General features: G+C 41.1%; 1 protein-coding gene across 10 annotated transcripts in view; it reads left to right on the forward strand.

The window, feature by feature from the left end:
• The window catches only part of KMT2C (lysine methyltransferase 2C), a 407,832-nt gene that overhangs the window by 239,651 nt on the left and 149,926 nt on the right, over window positions 1-18,255 (forward strand). For all 10 annotated transcript variants that reach the window (XM_077491169.1, XM_077491171.1, XM_077491174.1 and 7 more), the window contains exons 9-13: window positions 949-1,063; window positions 1,934-2,106; window positions 4,078-4,229; window positions 7,472-7,579; window positions 10,953-11,674. In XM_077491169.1, the coding sequence (XP_077347295.1) occupies window positions 949-1,063; window positions 1,934-2,106; window positions 4,078-4,229; window positions 7,472-7,579; window positions 10,953-11,674 (1,270 nt within the window). The remainder of the gene's footprint in view (window positions 1-948; window positions 1,064-1,933; window positions 2,107-4,077; window positions 4,230-7,471; window positions 7,580-10,952; window positions 11,675-18,255) is intronic.

Consider the following 18,255-nt stretch of genomic DNA (forward strand, 5'->3'; position numbering starts at 1 on the left):
TTGTAATGGAGAGATGAAGTTTGACGTCCAACCTGGGTGAACAACCATGACTCCCTCTATAGATGCTGTAGAATGAGTGAGGATTTCTACCCTAGGATAGGAAGTGTCATTTGTAGGATTACTAGGTTAAAATAAAATTAAGCATGGAAAAAGAAAACAAATGCAGGCACCAGATCTAAGAACTGTTAAACGGCACTATATTAAATAATGTGTCTAAATATGCTTTAATATTGATTTATTTTTGAACATAAGAAATACCGTATTTATCGGCCTATAACACGCACCCCAAGTTTAGGAGGGAATTTAAAAGAAAAAAAACTTTTAGGAGGGAAGCTTAAGGAAAAAAACTTACATTTAAATGGCCATCAATGCAGCCTTATCAGTGTCATTTGCAGCCTTGCATTTAGCCTTGTTAGTCACTTGCAGCCTTGTCTGTGGCTTTGCCATTTTAAAATGGCACCGCTGAGATACAGAGCGCCAGTTCTCTGCGGCTTTCAGCTATTTTCGGCCACACTCGGCCGTTCTCTGCAGCTTTCGAATTTCCGAAAGATGCAGCGAACAGCCGAAGATAGCCGAGAATGGCCGAGTGCGCCGAAAATACCCAGAAGCCACAGAGTGTCAGAAAGGGTTACAAACAGCGGGGGGATCGGCGTATAACACGCACCCCCGATTTCCCCTTGGTTTTAGGGGTAAAAAAGTGCTTGTTATATGCCGATAAATACGTTATGTTTATTACCTTTTTATATATTCAGGTTAAAATGGAATTGCATATAAAAAAAAAAACTATTAAAAAACAACCCATCTTTTTAGATCAGTATTCCAGAGCCGCTAACTATTTCAACTTGCTGTAATATAATTTTTGAAATTACTTTTCTTATTGGTTATGTTATGTTCTTTGCCCTTTCTCTACCACGTGATCCATGTTGAAACTATGATTTTGTACTCTAGGGACTCTGGCGATGACACCAAGATGCTTGTCTGTGACACTTGCGATAAAGGTTACCATACTTTCTGCTTGCAGCCAGTTATGGACTCAGTACCAACAAATGGTTGGAAGTGTAAGGTGAGTTGATTTTATAATGGGTTATTTTGAAGGAAGATTTATGGCATAAAGTGGCCCAGTTACGCAATGCCTTTACATTTTCACTGATGTCTCATTTTCAAAATGTTTTGCTCTGTCACTTAAAAGCAAAAGCTGCTTTCAGGTATGAACTTAGGTTCCTGCACAATACCTGCAGTAGCCTGCAGTAGCCTGCAGTTCCTGCCTCTATGGGCAGTTATCCATTGATTCAGATTGGGCAAAGATGTGGAACGCCTGGCAATGTTGATGCTTGCTTTTAAACATTTCCTTTGACCACTCTGAGCATAGCAATGGGCAAATAGGAATATATGGGAGGCAAGATGAAGTGGGCAAGCTTCAAATCTACCAGGGAATGTAGCTACATGATTTTGCCATAGTGATGGGGGCTGTTGGCTCCTGCAGGTATGAAGAGGTACTTCTAGGTTTTTACATCTAAAATTATATATCTTCTGCTGTGTAAACATTTTAAGTGTTTTATGGGTTAAATAATGTTTTCCCTTTCATGCCACTGCAATGCCCACACTACTAGTGTGTAATTAACCTGCTGTTATATAAATAAAGCCATAAAAGGCAACCATTATCAGATGATTATCAAGGACCCCTATGTGGTTGGATTTGTTGCCTTGCTTTACTACCCCCATTCAGGTTTTCTGCCATCAAGTATTCAGAAGTGTGGTATGGGAGATTTTAGAACATTCTGGAAGTTTTAATTTGGGGCTGGAATGTGCCTGACTGAATCTACCTCATCACATGCCATGCAGGAAGAGTGGTCATGGTTGGAGATGGATGACATTAGAAATCCCATGTACAAAAGCTACTGCTTCCCTTTGAATTTGTTTGTTTCTTTTGTAGAACTGTAGGATATGTGCAGAGTGTGGTACCCGGACCAGTCACCAGTGGCACCTGAACTGTTTGATATGTGACAGTTGTTTCCTGCAGCAAATTAGCATACCTTGCCCACTTTGTGACAAGCCTCTCCAGCCAGAACTGCAGAAAGACATGCTTCATTGTCAGATGTGCAAAAGGTAACATTTACTTTGTTTTAGTTGACCACTGGCCTTAAGGTGTCCTATTTGTTCTTTTAAGGTGTCTTGTGCTCTTTCCATTTAGCTGTCAATATGTTGCATGATATTGTAAAGCTTCTTAAGTGTCTTTCTGGCATAGTTGAAGAACTGTGCCTCTATGGCTGAATGCTACATTACAGTTGTTGTGGCAAATTATCTGCTGAATGTATGTTCACTTCAGTGTCTTCCACATGATACTATAATGTGGTGGTAGGTTATGTAAAAGTACATGTATTAAGTATTTAATCCCAAAAACATGTTAGGTTTAATAAGATGGAACTAATAAACTTACTACAGAATGCAGTAGGGCAGTCTTTCTGATCTTGGCGTTACAGACCCAGGTCAACATACTGGAGAGGAGTTCAGACATCTTGTACATTAATAGGACACAAGCAGAGTTTTCATAGTGTATGAGTTTTATATATACATCTTTTAGGTGATTGGACACTGGCAAAGCTTTTAGGGCACGCTGGCTCCTCCCCTATAGCCCTTTCCCATTCCGCAAGTCTTCTACTTTGTGCTAGTGTCTAAAGGTGATGGACCTTTTCTTTGAAGGGATAAAATCACCCTTAGCTTAGTTTATTTATTATTTTTCTTTGATCGTGATTCTTTAATTAAAGGATACATTCACCTTTTGTAACATGTTTCATGTTGTACCCATATTCAGGGTGTAACAAGTTACAAATCCACAGGCCCCCACACCCACCCGGCTCCCCGTTGTGACAAGTGGCGGGGGATCTTCTCCCCCTGCTCTTTGTCAGTCTGAAAAGAACGTGGCTGTGCAGGGGCTCTGGCTGCATCATTAATTCAGAGTTCTGTGAATAGAAAACGACAAGGTCCAGCAGTCTTTGCGGATGTTGGCTTGTAGTCCTCAATTAACTACCATGGCGTTAGCCTGTAACTGCTTGGCCGTACAATGTATGGCCAAACAGCTTACACATAGTCTTCAAGTGCCCTGCATTGCACACTCCCTAAAAAAAAAAAAAAAAAAAAAATGCAAATTAGTTTTTATTTTACCAAAAATTATTTTTGCAAAAAGATACTTTAAAAAAAAAAAAAAGATTCACTTATCCCTTAAGCCCTTACTGCCGCCTAATGCCAGCATAGAAGCAGTGTATCCAGATCAGTACAACCTTGGTAAAACCTTGGGAGTTGAAAACTTGGTGTTAAAATTCAACCACTCAGAGCTTAATCTCGGGTGGATGACCAGGTGTTACATCATACAGCAAGTTGCATACATTATGCCACTTCCACCTAGAGTTCTTATTAGATACTTGGGTGCTTCCTCCTGCCCCTTTGCCACAAGGCTCTGTTACAGGATGGTCTACATCTAGTTTTGTTTACTGTGTACAAATATGCTTACCCTATACTTTGCACCCTATTCCATGAGTGCCCCGCAGGGTAATGCCCTCACTGTAGCCAGTTGAAAGGGAGTCTATGAAACATGGCCTGCACAACACTTAATTCCAGAGTGACGATGTGTCTCTTGCACTGGAGCAAGAACCGTCTCTAACACAAAACGCAGCATCCAATTCCAGATCTATTTCAGGCATGCAACAAGTGGCATTTTAGGGCCTTGGACAAAAAAGGCTATGCCTTTTCTCCCACTACTGTTTCTCAACCAAAGTTGGTTTCCAATATGTGGGTCCTAGAGGATAAAGAATTAAATATTAGCCATTTCCCGCACTGGGAACTGCACTGCACTTTCCATGCAGGCTGTAATTTCAGAAGTAGGGCAGGGACCTTTGCCCTGCGTTTCAGAAGGTATGGCAGCCCATTCAATTGGATGGAATGCCATGCCTGTGCAAAAATTATTAAAATGACCGCTGAAAATGCTTTAAAAAAAGCTGAAGGTTTAGCATCACTTTCAACTTTTACATGTTGATAAATATTCTGTTTAACGTTGTAATATTATCGGTTCTGGTTTTCAAGGTGGATACATCTAGAATGTGAAAAATGTGCAGATTATGCAGACGATCCACTAAAAGATGAATACATCTGTCCGATGTGCAAACAGCTGGAGCCAGAGGATGATGGAGGGGAAGAATGCATTGAGATGGAGGAGGTTGCAGAATCAGATGCAAGTGAGTATTCTGATGTTTCAATGTTTCAAAAAAAAGGAAAACATTCCAGCCAAACCTATATTTATTTTATATATATATATATATATATATATATATATATATATATATATATATATATATATATATATATTTGAATAGGGTGTAGAAGTGAGTGGATACTCGCCTTTGACTGTTGTATTTTAATGAGTGAAATATTTATTTGATCCTCTATCAATCAGCAAGATTTCTGGTTCCCACATGTTTCCTATACAGGTAACGAGCTGAGGTTAGGAGCACTTTCATAGGGAGTGCTCCTAATTTCAGCTTGTTTGCTTCTGTGGGTAGGTGTCTTTTATAAAGCTATCGGATTCCAATCTCTCCACCATGGCTAAGACCAAAGAGCTGTCACATGGCTGGATTGGGCTACAAGACCTTCGCCAAGCAGCTTGGCTAGAGACTGACAACAATTGGTGTGATTATTCGCACATGGAAGAAACCCAAAATAACTGTCAGTCTGGGGCTCCATGCAAGATCTCACCTTGTAGAGTTTCAAAGATCATGAGAACAGTGAGGAATCAGCCCAGAACCACAAGGGAGAATCTTGTCCATAATCTCAAGGTAGCTGGGACCATAGTGGCTAAGAAACAATTGGTAACACACTACGTCGTGAAGGACTGAAATCCTGCAGCGCCCGCAATGTCCCCTTGCTCAAGCAAGCACATGTACAGGCCCGTCTGAAGTTTTCTAATGAACATCTGAATAATTCCTAGGAGAACTGGGTTTAAGTGTTGTGGTTAGATGAGACCAAAATCGAGCTCCTTGGCATCAACTCAACTCACCGTGTTTGGAGGAGGAGGAGAAATGCTGCCTATGACCCCAAGAACACCATCTTCACTGTCAAACATGGAGGTGGAAACATTATGCTTTGGGGGTGTTTTTCTGCTAAGAGGACAGGACAACTTCACCGTATCAAAGGGACAATAGACTGGGCCATGTACCGTCAAATCTTGCGTGAGAACCTCTTTTCCTCAGCCAGGGCTTCGAAAATGGGTCATAAATGGGTATTCCAGCATGAAATTGACCCAAAACACATGGCCAAAGCAACAAAGGAGTGGCTCATGAAGAAGCACATTAAGGTCCTGGAGTGGCCTAGCCAGTCTGCAGACCTTAATCCCATAGAAAATATGTTGAGGAAGCTCAAGATTCGCATTGCCAAACAGCCTCAAAACCTTAATGACTTGGAGAGGATCTGCAAAGAGGAGTGGAACAAAATCCCTCCTGAGATGTGTGCAAACCTGTGTGAAACGTCTGACCTCTGTGATTACCAACAAGGGTTTTTCCACCAAGTATCAAGTCGTGTTTTGCGAAGGGGTCAAATACTTATTTCACTCATTGAAATGCAAATCAATTTATAACTTTCTTTGAAATATGTTTTTCTGAATTTTTTTTTTTTGTTGTTCTCTGTCTCGCTCTTAAAATAATCCTACCATTAAAATTATAGGCTGATCATTTCTTTGTGAGTGAGCAAACGTGTAAGTTCAGCAGGGGCTCAAATACTTTTTTCCCTCACTGTAGCTGCATTAAATGACTAATGCAAATGCAGAACTATATCTTAGTCTTGGGTTTGTATACACTAAAGGTGTTGCATTAAATTTAATAGAGCTGCTTTTTGAGAATGTTCTTACAGGATTCACTGTTATATTGCTGACACTGTTTAAGGCCCCTTTCACACTTTTCCTGCAACACGGGACATCATAGTCGCATGGCAAGCCGCACCCCATGATTCCCAATGATAACCATTCATATGCACAGACTTCAAAGTTGAGGTCCATAGACCTCAAGGTTACACAGGCATTCCCTGAAAACTTGGCTAAATCGTGCTTTCAAGTTGTGGCTGTGTGAAAGGGGGGGCCTAAATGAAACTTTGCTATCTTTGGCTCCAGCTGAAAAATCTGTTTCAAATATTTATTTAGCAAAATTGTTACTACAGAGTATCTGTAGCACCAATATAGAGACTCCTGGAATACTTGGCCTCCCACTAAGGAAGCCCAGCACTCATTGCTTCTATGGACATTTTACAGTCATTTAGCTGTGTATGATCTTATCTCCTGCCTCTACAGCTTAAGAGGTCCAGTAAAAATGCTGCTCAGCTGTCTATTTTTATCGCCAGCACCCACAAGTGTTAACTTAAGGCTACCTGTACATTATACAATTTTCTTGTATAATTTTCCTTTAGAAGCCAAAATCACATAATATGTCAAACTCAAACACTTTTAATTTGTATGCAATCAGGCAGACCCTTGCACTACATAGTTGAAGGTAGATCTAAAGAAAATTGTTTAATGCGTGACCAGCTTAAGTCTAAGACCCCTTTCACACTAGGGTGTTTTTCAGGCGTTTTTCATGCATTTTTCAGGCACTTTAGCGTTTAAAAAAAACACGCCTGTAAAGCGCTTGAAAGAAGCCTCATCTGAAGTCCCAATGTGAAAGCCCAAGTGCTTTAAGAGCCCTTTCACAATGTCAGCGCCCAAAAAATGCTCGTAAAGCGCCGCTTAAACTAGAAGCGCTTTACAAGCGTTTTTCGAGCATTATTGGGGCGCTTTTAACCCCTGCTAGTGGCCAAATAAAGGTTTAAAAGCACCCACAAAATGCTGCTGCCAATAGCGTTTTACAGGAGCTTCCCATTGATTTCAATGGGAAGGGGCGCTTTAGGAGCGGTGTATTCACTGCTCCAAAAGCGCTGCAAAGAAGCTGCTTGCAGGACTTTTTTTGACACCCTGCCAAGTACTCGGGCTTTTACATTGGGATTGCAGTTGCGGCTTCTTTCAGGCGCTTTACAGACGCTTTTTTTTAAAACTAAAGCGCCTGAAAAACGCCCCAGTGTGAAAGGGGTCTTAGTGTGCCACCTGCCAAGCTGTTGGCTGTTGTGGCCTTGAGTGCACCATGTTTTCCAACTGCAAGTGGAAATTATGAAATATTTGTGTGCAGTGTTTTATACCTACCTGATTCAAAATAAATACATTTTTGGCATTTTCTTTCTTTCTTTCTTTTTTTTTTTTTTTAAATATAGGTTCTCTTTCATGTAGTTAGCTAATTTAAAACAAAAAATAAAAAATTTCTGCAGAATGAAAAGTGAATCTAGTATCATCGCTTTCCTGCATGTGCTTTGTGTCCCCTAATATATTTGGCAGTGGCTCACAATTTTTCCTCACACAGTAATGAGTTGGCCACTTTATCAGACTAACACCGTTTTATTAATTCAGTTTGCACAGATGAAATTGAAGTGGATACAGGTGGAAAAAATACATTTCAAGGTGAAGCACTTAATCACAATGATATTGTTCCAGATGCAGCAGCTGTGTGTCTTGACGGTATGTATTTACCTCTATATAATAGTATTACTCTTTACTCCTCTCTTTACTCTTTGCTAATTTAATGTTGAACTTTAGTCAGAAAATGAAGTCCTGCTAGATCATGTCAGGCTGGCCCTTTTAAAGGTATAGCTATGTAAAATGTCTACTCTCTATGCTGTTTAAAATCCAGTAATACACTGTCTCACCCCACTCTGCACAAGCTCAGTTGCTTTCCATATTTAGGTACTGACGAATTTGTGGAGGTCGATCTGCTGACAGCCTTAAGACCCCTTTCACACTGAGGTGGTTTTAAGGCATTTTAGCGCTAGAGATGGCCTCTAAATAGCGCCTGAAAACCACCTCCCATTCATTTCAGTGTGACTTCATACTTGGGAGGTGCACTTGCGGGACGTTAGGAAAAGTCCTGCAAGCAGGTTAAGTGTTCCGCTAACAGCTCAGAAGCGCTCCATTAATACCGCTAGCCAAGGAATCCATCTGCAAAACAGCGACATATACATTATGGCCTATTAGGAGATAGTAGTAATAAAGCTCTTCTACAAGGGATTCTTGATATTATCACACCAGGAGATTTAAAGGGTTTATTAGCCCAGGACCCTGCATTCACTATATCTGAACTCCTACGGTACACAGAACATATAAATGCAATTATTTTAGTAAGTATAAACTGCTAAATACCTTTTCTCATCAGCAGTATATAGCAGTCCTGTGACTTCTATCAGTGTCCAGCCAAGCACTGGTTAAAGATTGGAGTCGTTTTCATACTGTCCTATGAGACTGCAAGACCCCTGACCCTCTGTCTGGACAGTGCTGATTGGCTCTGTGCTGATCACAAGCACCCTTCCAAGAAAAAAAAAACCCTCTCTCGTAATGCACACTAAACTGAGCATGTGCAGCTTGACTCCATAGACTGTGTTATCAGGAAATTATTAGGGGACAGTGGAAAGAAGGAAGGATCAGAGAAGACAGGATCTAACAGCCTTTTTACACAATGCGGAGAATTAAAGGAGTTGTAAAGGCAGAAGATTTTTTTTTATCTTAATGCATTCTATGCATTAAGATAAAAAAACCTTCTTTGTGTAGCAGCCCCTCCCCCACAAGCACCCCCAAATTACCTACCTGAGCCACTTCTCTCTCCAGCGATGTCCACGATGCCCTCAGCTATCCAGTACACTCCTCCTGATTGGCTGAAACATAGCAGCGGCACCATTAGGCTCCCACGGCTGTCAGCCAATCTGGGGAGAGAGGGGGCAGGGCCAGTTTGGGGCTCCTCATCTGAATGGATACATGGAGGTCTGACTCGGCTTGAGTGCCCCTCAGCCAGCAGCTCTCTACAGGGGGCACTCAAGCCGAGTCAGAGCTCCATGTATCCATTCAGATGAGGAGCCCCAAACTGGCTCTGCCCCCTCTCTCCCCAGATTGGCTGACAGAGGAGGGAGGGGCTAGGAGCAGCAAAGAGGGACCCGAGATGAGGTGGATCTGGGCTGCTCTGTGCAAAACCAACTGCACAGAGGAGGTAAGTATAACATATTTGTTATTTAAGAAAAAAAAACAAGCCAATAACTTTAAACCACTAGGTTCCACAGAGAGTATAACGAGCATACATTACTGCATATACAGACTGATTTTACTGTTGTGGGTTTATTAACACTTTTAGACGTGAGTAATTGGCCAGCAGGAGATTTCCAAACATTTGGGTGGATTTAGCATTTTGGCATGTAGCACATCCAAAATCATAGAATTTAGAGAAAAGACAAATTAGGATTAGAATCTATTTTATGACCAGAGTAGACCTGAGCAAATTGCCCCATCCAGCCCTTGACTTTCTCTGTCTGGCCCGTGATGCTTCCACTGTCAAGTTGGAAGCTGACCAGCTCAGAGAGGCATGCTGACAGACGTCCACGTTGACTCTGTAGAGGGCAATCAGAACTGGAGGGAGAGAGACAGAGCAGCTGATTGGCACAGTGGGAGGCTCGTTTCTGGCGGGAGTGCATTTTTTAGGAGACCTCCCAACAGACACTCTCCCGCCTCTCTACTAGTGGCCAAGACAGTTTTTACTGTGTTAGCCCCTGTTCTTCCCTCCACATTGTAGTGGAACATAAGCCGCCTTCCTCCCTTTGTGGCAGCGATGATCCTGTACACAGACTGTCTGCACTCACACAGCCTGCAGCTGTACAGTCTTTTTCCCAGGGTGTTGGTGATTTATCCCAGTCTCCCACAGTAGGTGCTGGTTACCTACCCAGTCCTCCTCCCTTGTGACAGTGGCAATCCAGATCAGCCTTTCAGTGCTCACAATTCACCCAGTTCCCCTTGCTTGAAGCTGCACAGTCTTTATCTCTCAGGGTGGCAATGATTTATCCCAGTCTGTCAGAGCATATACACATGCTAGTCAGGTACCTGTTCCTCTCTGTGCCTAGCTCACACATCCGTATTGCAGTAGAGTGCAGGCAGTGTGTGCTGGAAAAAAATAAGTACTACATGCAGTACTTTTTTAGTTCAGTGCAAAACAATGTACCACCTCACACAGCACAATGACCAACTGACATTTCAATAATGTTTAAAAAAAAAAAAAAGGTGGACCGTGCAATGAGTCAAGATTGGTGCATTTTAATGCAGTGATCATGCCAAACTGCACCACACACCAGCCGCTACATTGGAACACAGCAGCTGGTGTGAATTTGTCATCTGACTTTTTTCCCCCAGGGACATCAGTGATTTATCCCAGACTGCCTCCCCTATTTATTTCACACTCCATAATAGTCCCAGCTTCTCATGTGGCCCCTTGGGAAAATTATTTGCCCACCCCTGGACTAGAGGAATGTTGCTGATTCTTGACCCTTGATAAAGTTATTGTGTCTTTTGAACTATGTAACCTTTTGTGTAATGATTTGATATGACAGTAGGATGGTTGGTAGGTGGATGCACAATGTGCGTCTCTGATGTAGATGGAATTTTAAGGGTATAAATGTGTCCATTTACAAAAGCCATTGGTATTAAAGAAGAAAGCCCTTGTTAAAGTTAGTTATTAAACCCATTTGCCTTTTTCAGGGCACAACAAGCATCATACATACCTGATGAGAAATGTCTGTTCACAGCTTTCAATTTTAAGGGGCTGTAGAGTAGGTGTAACGTACCTGAAATGTTTATGTAATACAAATATTTTTTCCTGTTACTTCTGACCGAGTCGGTCTAGAAAGGTTGTTATAATATAAGCAGAGCGGCAAAACCAACATTTTTTTTTGTGGGCTTTATGGAGTTGTCTTTGCCTCTTTTTTAATGTTGCAACATAGAGAAGGTGTAAAAACAGTTTTGGTTTTATAAAGACTTGGTAATAAAGAATTTTTTTCACATGTATGTTTATCTAATGTTATAGATACACTAGAGAATGATGTCAAACTGGATATGGAAAGCAAGCCAGCCATTAAAGCAGACACGGACAGTATGGATGTGTCCCCTTCGGACATGGCACACATGCTGTCCAATGACAGGACAGATGAGGCTGAATCTGAAAAGAACATGTCACCTCATCAGCCACTGTGTCTTCAATCAGAAGAAAATTGTCTTCATCCACAAGAATCACCGACTTCATCCAGGAACATATGTGATTCACAAACCTTTTCACATGTCCCGGAGAATTCTTGTAAATCACCTTGCAAAGTCAAATGCACAGATGATGCTTATGTACAGTTAGATGAGCCCTTTGATTTGAACAGAGGCCATGATCACATTTCAACAAAGAAAGAGGATCCTCTTTTGGAAAACTTGGATGTTCAAGACATGGAAGCTACTCCAAACAGTGAGACATCTACAGAAATGAGCTCACCCTTAGGACTCAAACTTCTCAAGTCTCCCACAGGAATGGATTCCCCTGCCACCTCTGTTGACACTAGTAAGACCAGCGTGTCATCCTCACCAGCAGTATCTATTGACTTTCATTCTTCAAATGAGCTGTTTCAAAGTCAGACTCCGGCACATAGTTTTAGCACAGCAAATGCCTTTTCCACCACATTTATATCCGTAACACCAAAAATTGGCATGGGTAAGCCAGCTATTACCAAAAGGAAGTTTTCTCCTGGTCGGCCAAGATCTAGACAGGTATTTTTTTTTCTTTTTATAGCTTATATAGAACTGATCAATATCCCGGCTACTTGAATCACTAATATAGAAGGCTGTAATGTGAAGGTTTGTGGTATTAGTCACATGAGGCTTTATAAATTGTAAGTGTTGAACAGCAAACTAATACTTAAAGTGGTTCTAAAGGCAGAAGATATTTTTTTGCCTAAATCCATTCTCTGCATTAAGTTTAAAAAAAATAAAATAAAAAAAACCTCACGTGTTCTCCCTTGCAGTCCCTCCTTAAATACTTTCCTGAGCCCAGTCTCAATCCAGTGCTGTGCCTGAGAGCTGCTGCTCTTGCTCTCCTCAATGGCCATGAAGGCAGCAACGGGGAGCCATTGGCTCCTGCTGTGGTCAATCACACTTTGTGGGGGAAAAAAAAGCATGGGGCTGGGCACAAGTGTCCCCATAGCAATTGGCTTGCTATGGGGGTACTCAGGAGGAGGGAGAAGCCAGGAGGCGCTGGTGGGGGGCTGAAAAGAGGAGGATTGGGGCTGCTCTGTACAAAACCATTGCACAGAGCAGATAAATGTGACATATTTGTTATTTCAAAAAAAAAAAAAAAAAATCACTTTAATCTCAAACACACACCCTTTTATATATGTATGCAGTAGTAAGGGTTTGGATGCTCAACATATATATTGCCAACCAGTAAGCTCCATGCTGATGTTTGCAAGTGGAGAAATCAGTCTCGCGTCTTAACTTTCATATATTACAGTTGAAAGATAAAAACTATATGGCAGCAATATTGTAAAGCTGAGATTTTTATTAGCAGTCCTATACAAAACACATTTCCTGACATGAACTTTAAAGTGTATTTAAGGCCAATTTATTTTTGGCCATCCCTTACTCGTTGGGAAGAATAACCCTCACTTTATGTCTGGACACATACCAGAAAGTTAAAGGCAGAGTCTCTTCAAAGTAAGGGTAATCCTTCCTTAGTGGTCACCAGACCAAGTATCTCCATTGGAAGGTGTTCCCTCTTTTGGTGATGACTCAAAATTTAGAATGGTCACCAGGAACATTTGAGATTACTTTCACCAGTGCAAACCAAAGGGCAAAATTAACTGTAGCTGGTGTTTTAATTCCCTCACCACTCCCATCTAAAAAACAAACAAAAGGGAAGTGGTGTGGTAAAGCCATAACAAATGAACCAAGATATGTTTCATATCCTTAGAGGACAGTTTTTGAGTATCAGGGTTATATCTTCTCACCATCTTGTTTATAGGTGCTGTATAGTTTTCCTTATTTTATTACATTGTTAGAAAGTGGCACATGAGCTATTGGAGGTTGATACTTTGTTAGTTTTGTGCACAGGGCATTTGTAGATTGGGGGTGTTGTCCAACACTACGATTTTTATTTAAATGCAAAATGATGCATGTGACCTGCTTTGCCTGCAGTGCAACTGCATCTCAGTTCTTTTTTTTTACCCAAAGAAAGCGGAAAGTGGGTCATATACAGTTTCAGAACTGTCCCCAGTGAGGTGAATTGGAATCTGTTAAAGCACATGTCAAGCGCAGGACAACGCCCAACTACAGCCCAGTAACAGAAGTCTGTGAAGTCATGTTTGAATCCAAACTGGCCCCATAACATCAATCCAGTACAGTGCATAAAATAGCAGAATCTCCATGCCACCAGGAAGTGGAAAACGTTGAATCTGGGTGTTGTCATTCTTGTTCAGTAATTCATAACCAGAACAGAACCAGCAAAGAAACTGCTCCAATGATGCAGTTTTAGCTTCCCCCTATTCTGATGTGAGCAGTTACTCAGAATTATGTAGTAGAGGAAATATTTGGGCACAAATACAAGTTTTTCTTTTCTGCTTGTCATGTCCCAGTTTGCATATTAGTTGGCCTTACATTGAAAGGAGGAGATTAAGCCATAATTAGTTTTATGTAGGGATTTTGGCAGCTCTGTATCTAAAAATATTGTCCTGTTTTCTTATTTGTAGCGCTTATTTGTTTTTACCACATTACAATGTGACCAATGTAGTCAATACATGTGTTAGACTGTGCACAAAACACATAAAAAAGAAATATATAAACACTCAATTACTGTATATGTAAAGCTAGAATGTCCAAGTAAATAAATATGAAAAAAATGTGTCCACAAAAGTGGAAAAACAGCATGAAAACAGATGAAGAGTTCTCCAGATTTTCCAAGGTTACTGTGTGTGACACGATGAAGTAAAAAACAGTCCTACACCTTCTCCAAAGGATAATCACACAATCACCGCGTGAACCCTCCACCACATAAAATGGTAAGCCCCCATTTTATGTGGTGGAGGGTTCACGCGGTGATTGTGTGATTATCCTTTGGAGAAGGTGTAGGACTGTTTTTTACTTCATCGTGTCACACACAGTAACCTTGGAAAATCTGGAGAACTCTTCATCTGTTTTCATGCTGTTTTTCCACTTTTGTGGACACATTTTTTTCATATTTATTTACTTGGACATTCTAGCTTTACATATACAGTAATTGAGTGTTTATATATTTCTTTTTTATGTGTTTTGTGCACAGTCTAACACATGTATTGACTACATTGGTCACATTGTAATGTGGTAAAAACAAATAAGCGCTACACGTTTTTCACAAAAATTTATTATGTCACATTTGTACACCTAGATGTTGTGTTAGCTGCTGTTTGTATACTGGTTACACATTCGAATAGCGCAGTGTTTTTGGTTCTTTTTGAAACCTGTTTTCTTATTTGGCCACTTGAATTATAAGTTGAAATCGACTATTAATTAGTTCAGTTATAGAACTTTTTGTGAATTACAATGTCAGACAAATTTAGCATCGACAAAAGCAAAATATAATTAAAATTGTCAGATCAACTATTGGGGCCAATTCACACCAGTGCATTGATCTGCATATTAGTACAGCTGTAAAACGCGGATCAATGGAAGGACATCTGAAAAACAATTTCCAGTACGTCCCATAATGCTGCAAATGCATGTCAATGGACATCAAAATATGTCACTGGACGTCCGTGCTCTTTAAAATGCTACTAAAATCAATGGAAATATTTTCCATGAATTTTAATGCAAGTCAGTAGGGCATTTGCAGTCCTATACAACTTTTAAATTAAAATCTTCTTCGTTTCCTTTTAGCTCACCTTTTTTAGGATACATTTAATTGTCCTAACTAAGAAAAATCTCCTAATTTCTTTCAATTTGATCTGTGGTGCCCTCACTTATTCTACAGCTTAAAGAAAATATATTGTGTTTTCTCTGTAAATTCCATGATATTCTTGACAACGGGATAAGTTTTGAAATTGTTTTTATGTTATGAAATATTGCAATATTAGTATTTGATATTTTATTTTCTTGTCCATGGAGGGACACAGGATTTCTTAGACTGTCAAGTTATACTGCTGCCTACAGGAGAAGTGGACACTGGTAACAAAGAAACAGTTGACTAGCAGATACCTACAACCATCACGGGCCTTTTTTTTTTTTTCTAGTATTGTCCAGGGGGAAGTGGACAGGTTTTCTCAGCTCGCTTGGAATATTTTTCTATCAACAGTTGCTGGTACATATATATATATATAGAATCCCCAAAGTGTCTCCAGTCAGCCAGGTACTGGCAGATTAATACCAGATAAGTTAAATCCTGGATGTTTCTCCAGTCTGCCAACAAGCACATTTTTTCCCAGTTTTATGCAGTGTTCTTTCTAGTCCAGAGCTGGAACAGTTTCACTTGCCCCCAGAGTGGAGAGGAGTAAATTTAGTAGACCAATGTTATGCTGGGGATTCTTTCCTTAATTGTATCTGAGATTGTCTGAGACAGTGTTGTCAGGAACACCCCGTCATTAGCAGGGCACTGTGTGCAAGTGAACCCTGTGTTAATACTTCAAGAAACTTGTGACATTGGTACTTTTTACATTGCTGTCAGGTCCCTGCAGTTATAAGGGTCTGTACATTACAGGATCACTGAATATGTCTTTAGTGACCCTTGCTTGCTTATGCTTTATGTACGTTGCATGTTGGCCACAGGGGGAAGCTTATCTATTTATTTCTGCTAAGTCTTGCTAGGGTAATTGTTACTCTATATTTTCTCACCTTTTCTTTCTCCCTGGCTCCTAATGATGCAGTTCCCATTCAGATCAGAGGGCATACGTGCTTGTAAAACTACCTTTCACTGTGCCTGGACATTGGTGAAGGTGCCCGGAGAGAGCAAGTGTGCACATGCAATGTCCTCCTTCCTTCCTTGGTTTTATGTGGAAGGGAGACTATGTCTCCTACACAGTAATGTGGCTTGGTATTGTTTCTGACTTCTGAGAACTCCTTCACCATGGTGTTAGGCACACACACCAGATTCCAGTGGAAAGAATCAGTGGTCCAAATGGGTTCCTGCATTTACAGGTGGGTCTCCAAGCCTGGATGTAGTCATATGCACCCAGACTCTGACTTCCATCCCTAACCGCAGTTAACCCTGTGGTGGTGGTGTGCTCCATGCGAACAGCGTTTGCTGCTTTCAGGATATCATTACTGGATACAGGCTGAACAGCTGCTGCTATTCACATGCACCTGTCATTCCAGCAGCATGATTCTGGTGTATTGGGTTAAACACCTGTGTAAAGGAGACCTGATGGTTCAATGGCTGAATGATGGGCATCTTTTTTTTTTTTTTTTTTTTTTTCCCCACTCATGCTTATAGCGATCCCTCCTAAGTGCCCCTTGCTGGATGCTGCACACTTCAGTAAGTTCTTTTGAATAGAGTTTACCCACACAAGCTCACAAAGCCTCCTCTGGCTATTGTTAAGCTGATTTTTTTTTCTCAGATATTGTTTGGGGAGTTTCATTTTAAAGTGTCTCCTGGTTAATTTGCAACTGGTGCTGTGGATTCTTGTGTGCAGTTACATAGTAGGTAAGGTCAAAAAAAGACACAAGTCCATCAAGTCCAACCTATGTGTGTGATTATATGTCAGTATTACATTGTATAACTCTGTATGTTATGGTCGTTCAGGTGCTTATCTAATAGTTTGAAACTATAAATCCCCCCCACTGGGACCACTGCTTGTGGAAGGGAATTCCACATCCTTTCCGCGCTTACAGTAAAGAACCCTCTATGTAGTTTACGGTTAAACCTCTTTTCTTCTACTTTTAGTGAGTGGCCAAGAGTCTTGTTAAACAGTTGTTTTTCTACACTACAGCTTCACCTGACCTGACACAGCAGATGTTAACAGTGCTCACCCTATCACACTGAGAGGCCAGTCGAGTCAATTTACCTCTAGTTTTTTCTGTGGTTCAGTTGTCTGCTGGGGACCACCTCATACCCATGGGTCAATACCACCACCTTTACTCCTCTGCTAAATCCAACAGTCATGCTGGAAGTTCTGGTTTGGTTCAGAATCCCTCTACAGTTACATTATTGGATGTGGTCATGTTTGATTTCAGTCAGCAGCTGTTATGCTTACATCAGAGTTTTGCGCATTGTTGCAGAATTCAGATTGGTGCCAATTAGTGACATCGACAACTCGTCCTTGTACTTTGTTGAAGCATGCTGTATGCCAATTTCAGGTGTGCTGGTTGGTTGAAAACTTGCTGTTGCATAGTTCTCCGGTCAGTACTTTTGCATGGGCCTTCCCGGTTATGGTGTTGGACCGCATATTTCTTGTATAAAGGCGTTTTTGTTTTTGCTTTTTTTTTTTTTATTTTTTTTTTTGGGCATGTTTTTCAAGGGACAACGTCGCTATGGATTGTTTATGATGACAAGAGCAGCCATCTTCCTCAGTGCAAGAATCCTTCAAAATACTCTGCTATACTTTTCTCCCTCGCTGTTAAGAGTTGTTTATTTTTGTTAATTTCCTCATCGAGACCTTCCAAGCCAGTTTCCCAGTCCACCTGCAAGGTCTGGCACTCGAGCTCTGCCAAATCATCTAACATTCCTTTAGCATGCAAGTGCATCTCCTGATGCTTGAGTGCCGGGGGTTGTATGACCTCCAGCCTTCCTGTGTCATCCCACAGATTAGCAGATCTCCGTTCTTGAGTCTTCTGTATAGTGCTCGGCGATTCTCCCCCCCAAAAAAAAAAATCTGATATTTTTTTTAATAAACTCAGTTTACAATTCAAATTGTGTTTTTTTTTTTGTTTTTTTATCAAAGAGCATCAACAAACAAAATTGCAAGTCAAACCCTTTTTCTAACCGAAAAGTCATTGAGCAAGTAAAGCGGCACATTAATACACATACTACAGGAGTGGGTCAGAGAGTGCGGACATACTGCAGGAGATTACCAGAGACTGTGGACATACTGCAGGAGATTACCAGAGACTGTGGACATACTGCAGGAGATTACCAGAGACTGCGGACATACTGCAGGAGATTACCAGAGACTGCGGACATACTGCAGGAGATTACCGAAGACTGCGGGCATACTGCAGGAGATTACCGGAGACTGCGGGCATACTGCAGGAGATTACCGGAGACTGCGGGCATACTGCACGAGATTACGAGACACTGCAGGCATACTGCACGAGATTACGAGAGACTGTGTATATACTGCACGAGATTATCAGAGACTGCGTATATACTGCACGAGATTATCAGACTGCGT

This window comes from Lithobates pipiens, unplaced genomic scaffold, assembly GCF_037356315.1.
Source record: "Lithobates pipiens isolate NorthernLeopardFrog02 unplaced genomic scaffold, aLitPip1_a1.2 Scaffold_19, whole genome shotgun sequence".
Lineage (NCBI taxonomy): Eukaryota > Metazoa > Chordata > Amphibia > Anura > Ranidae > Lithobates > Lithobates pipiens.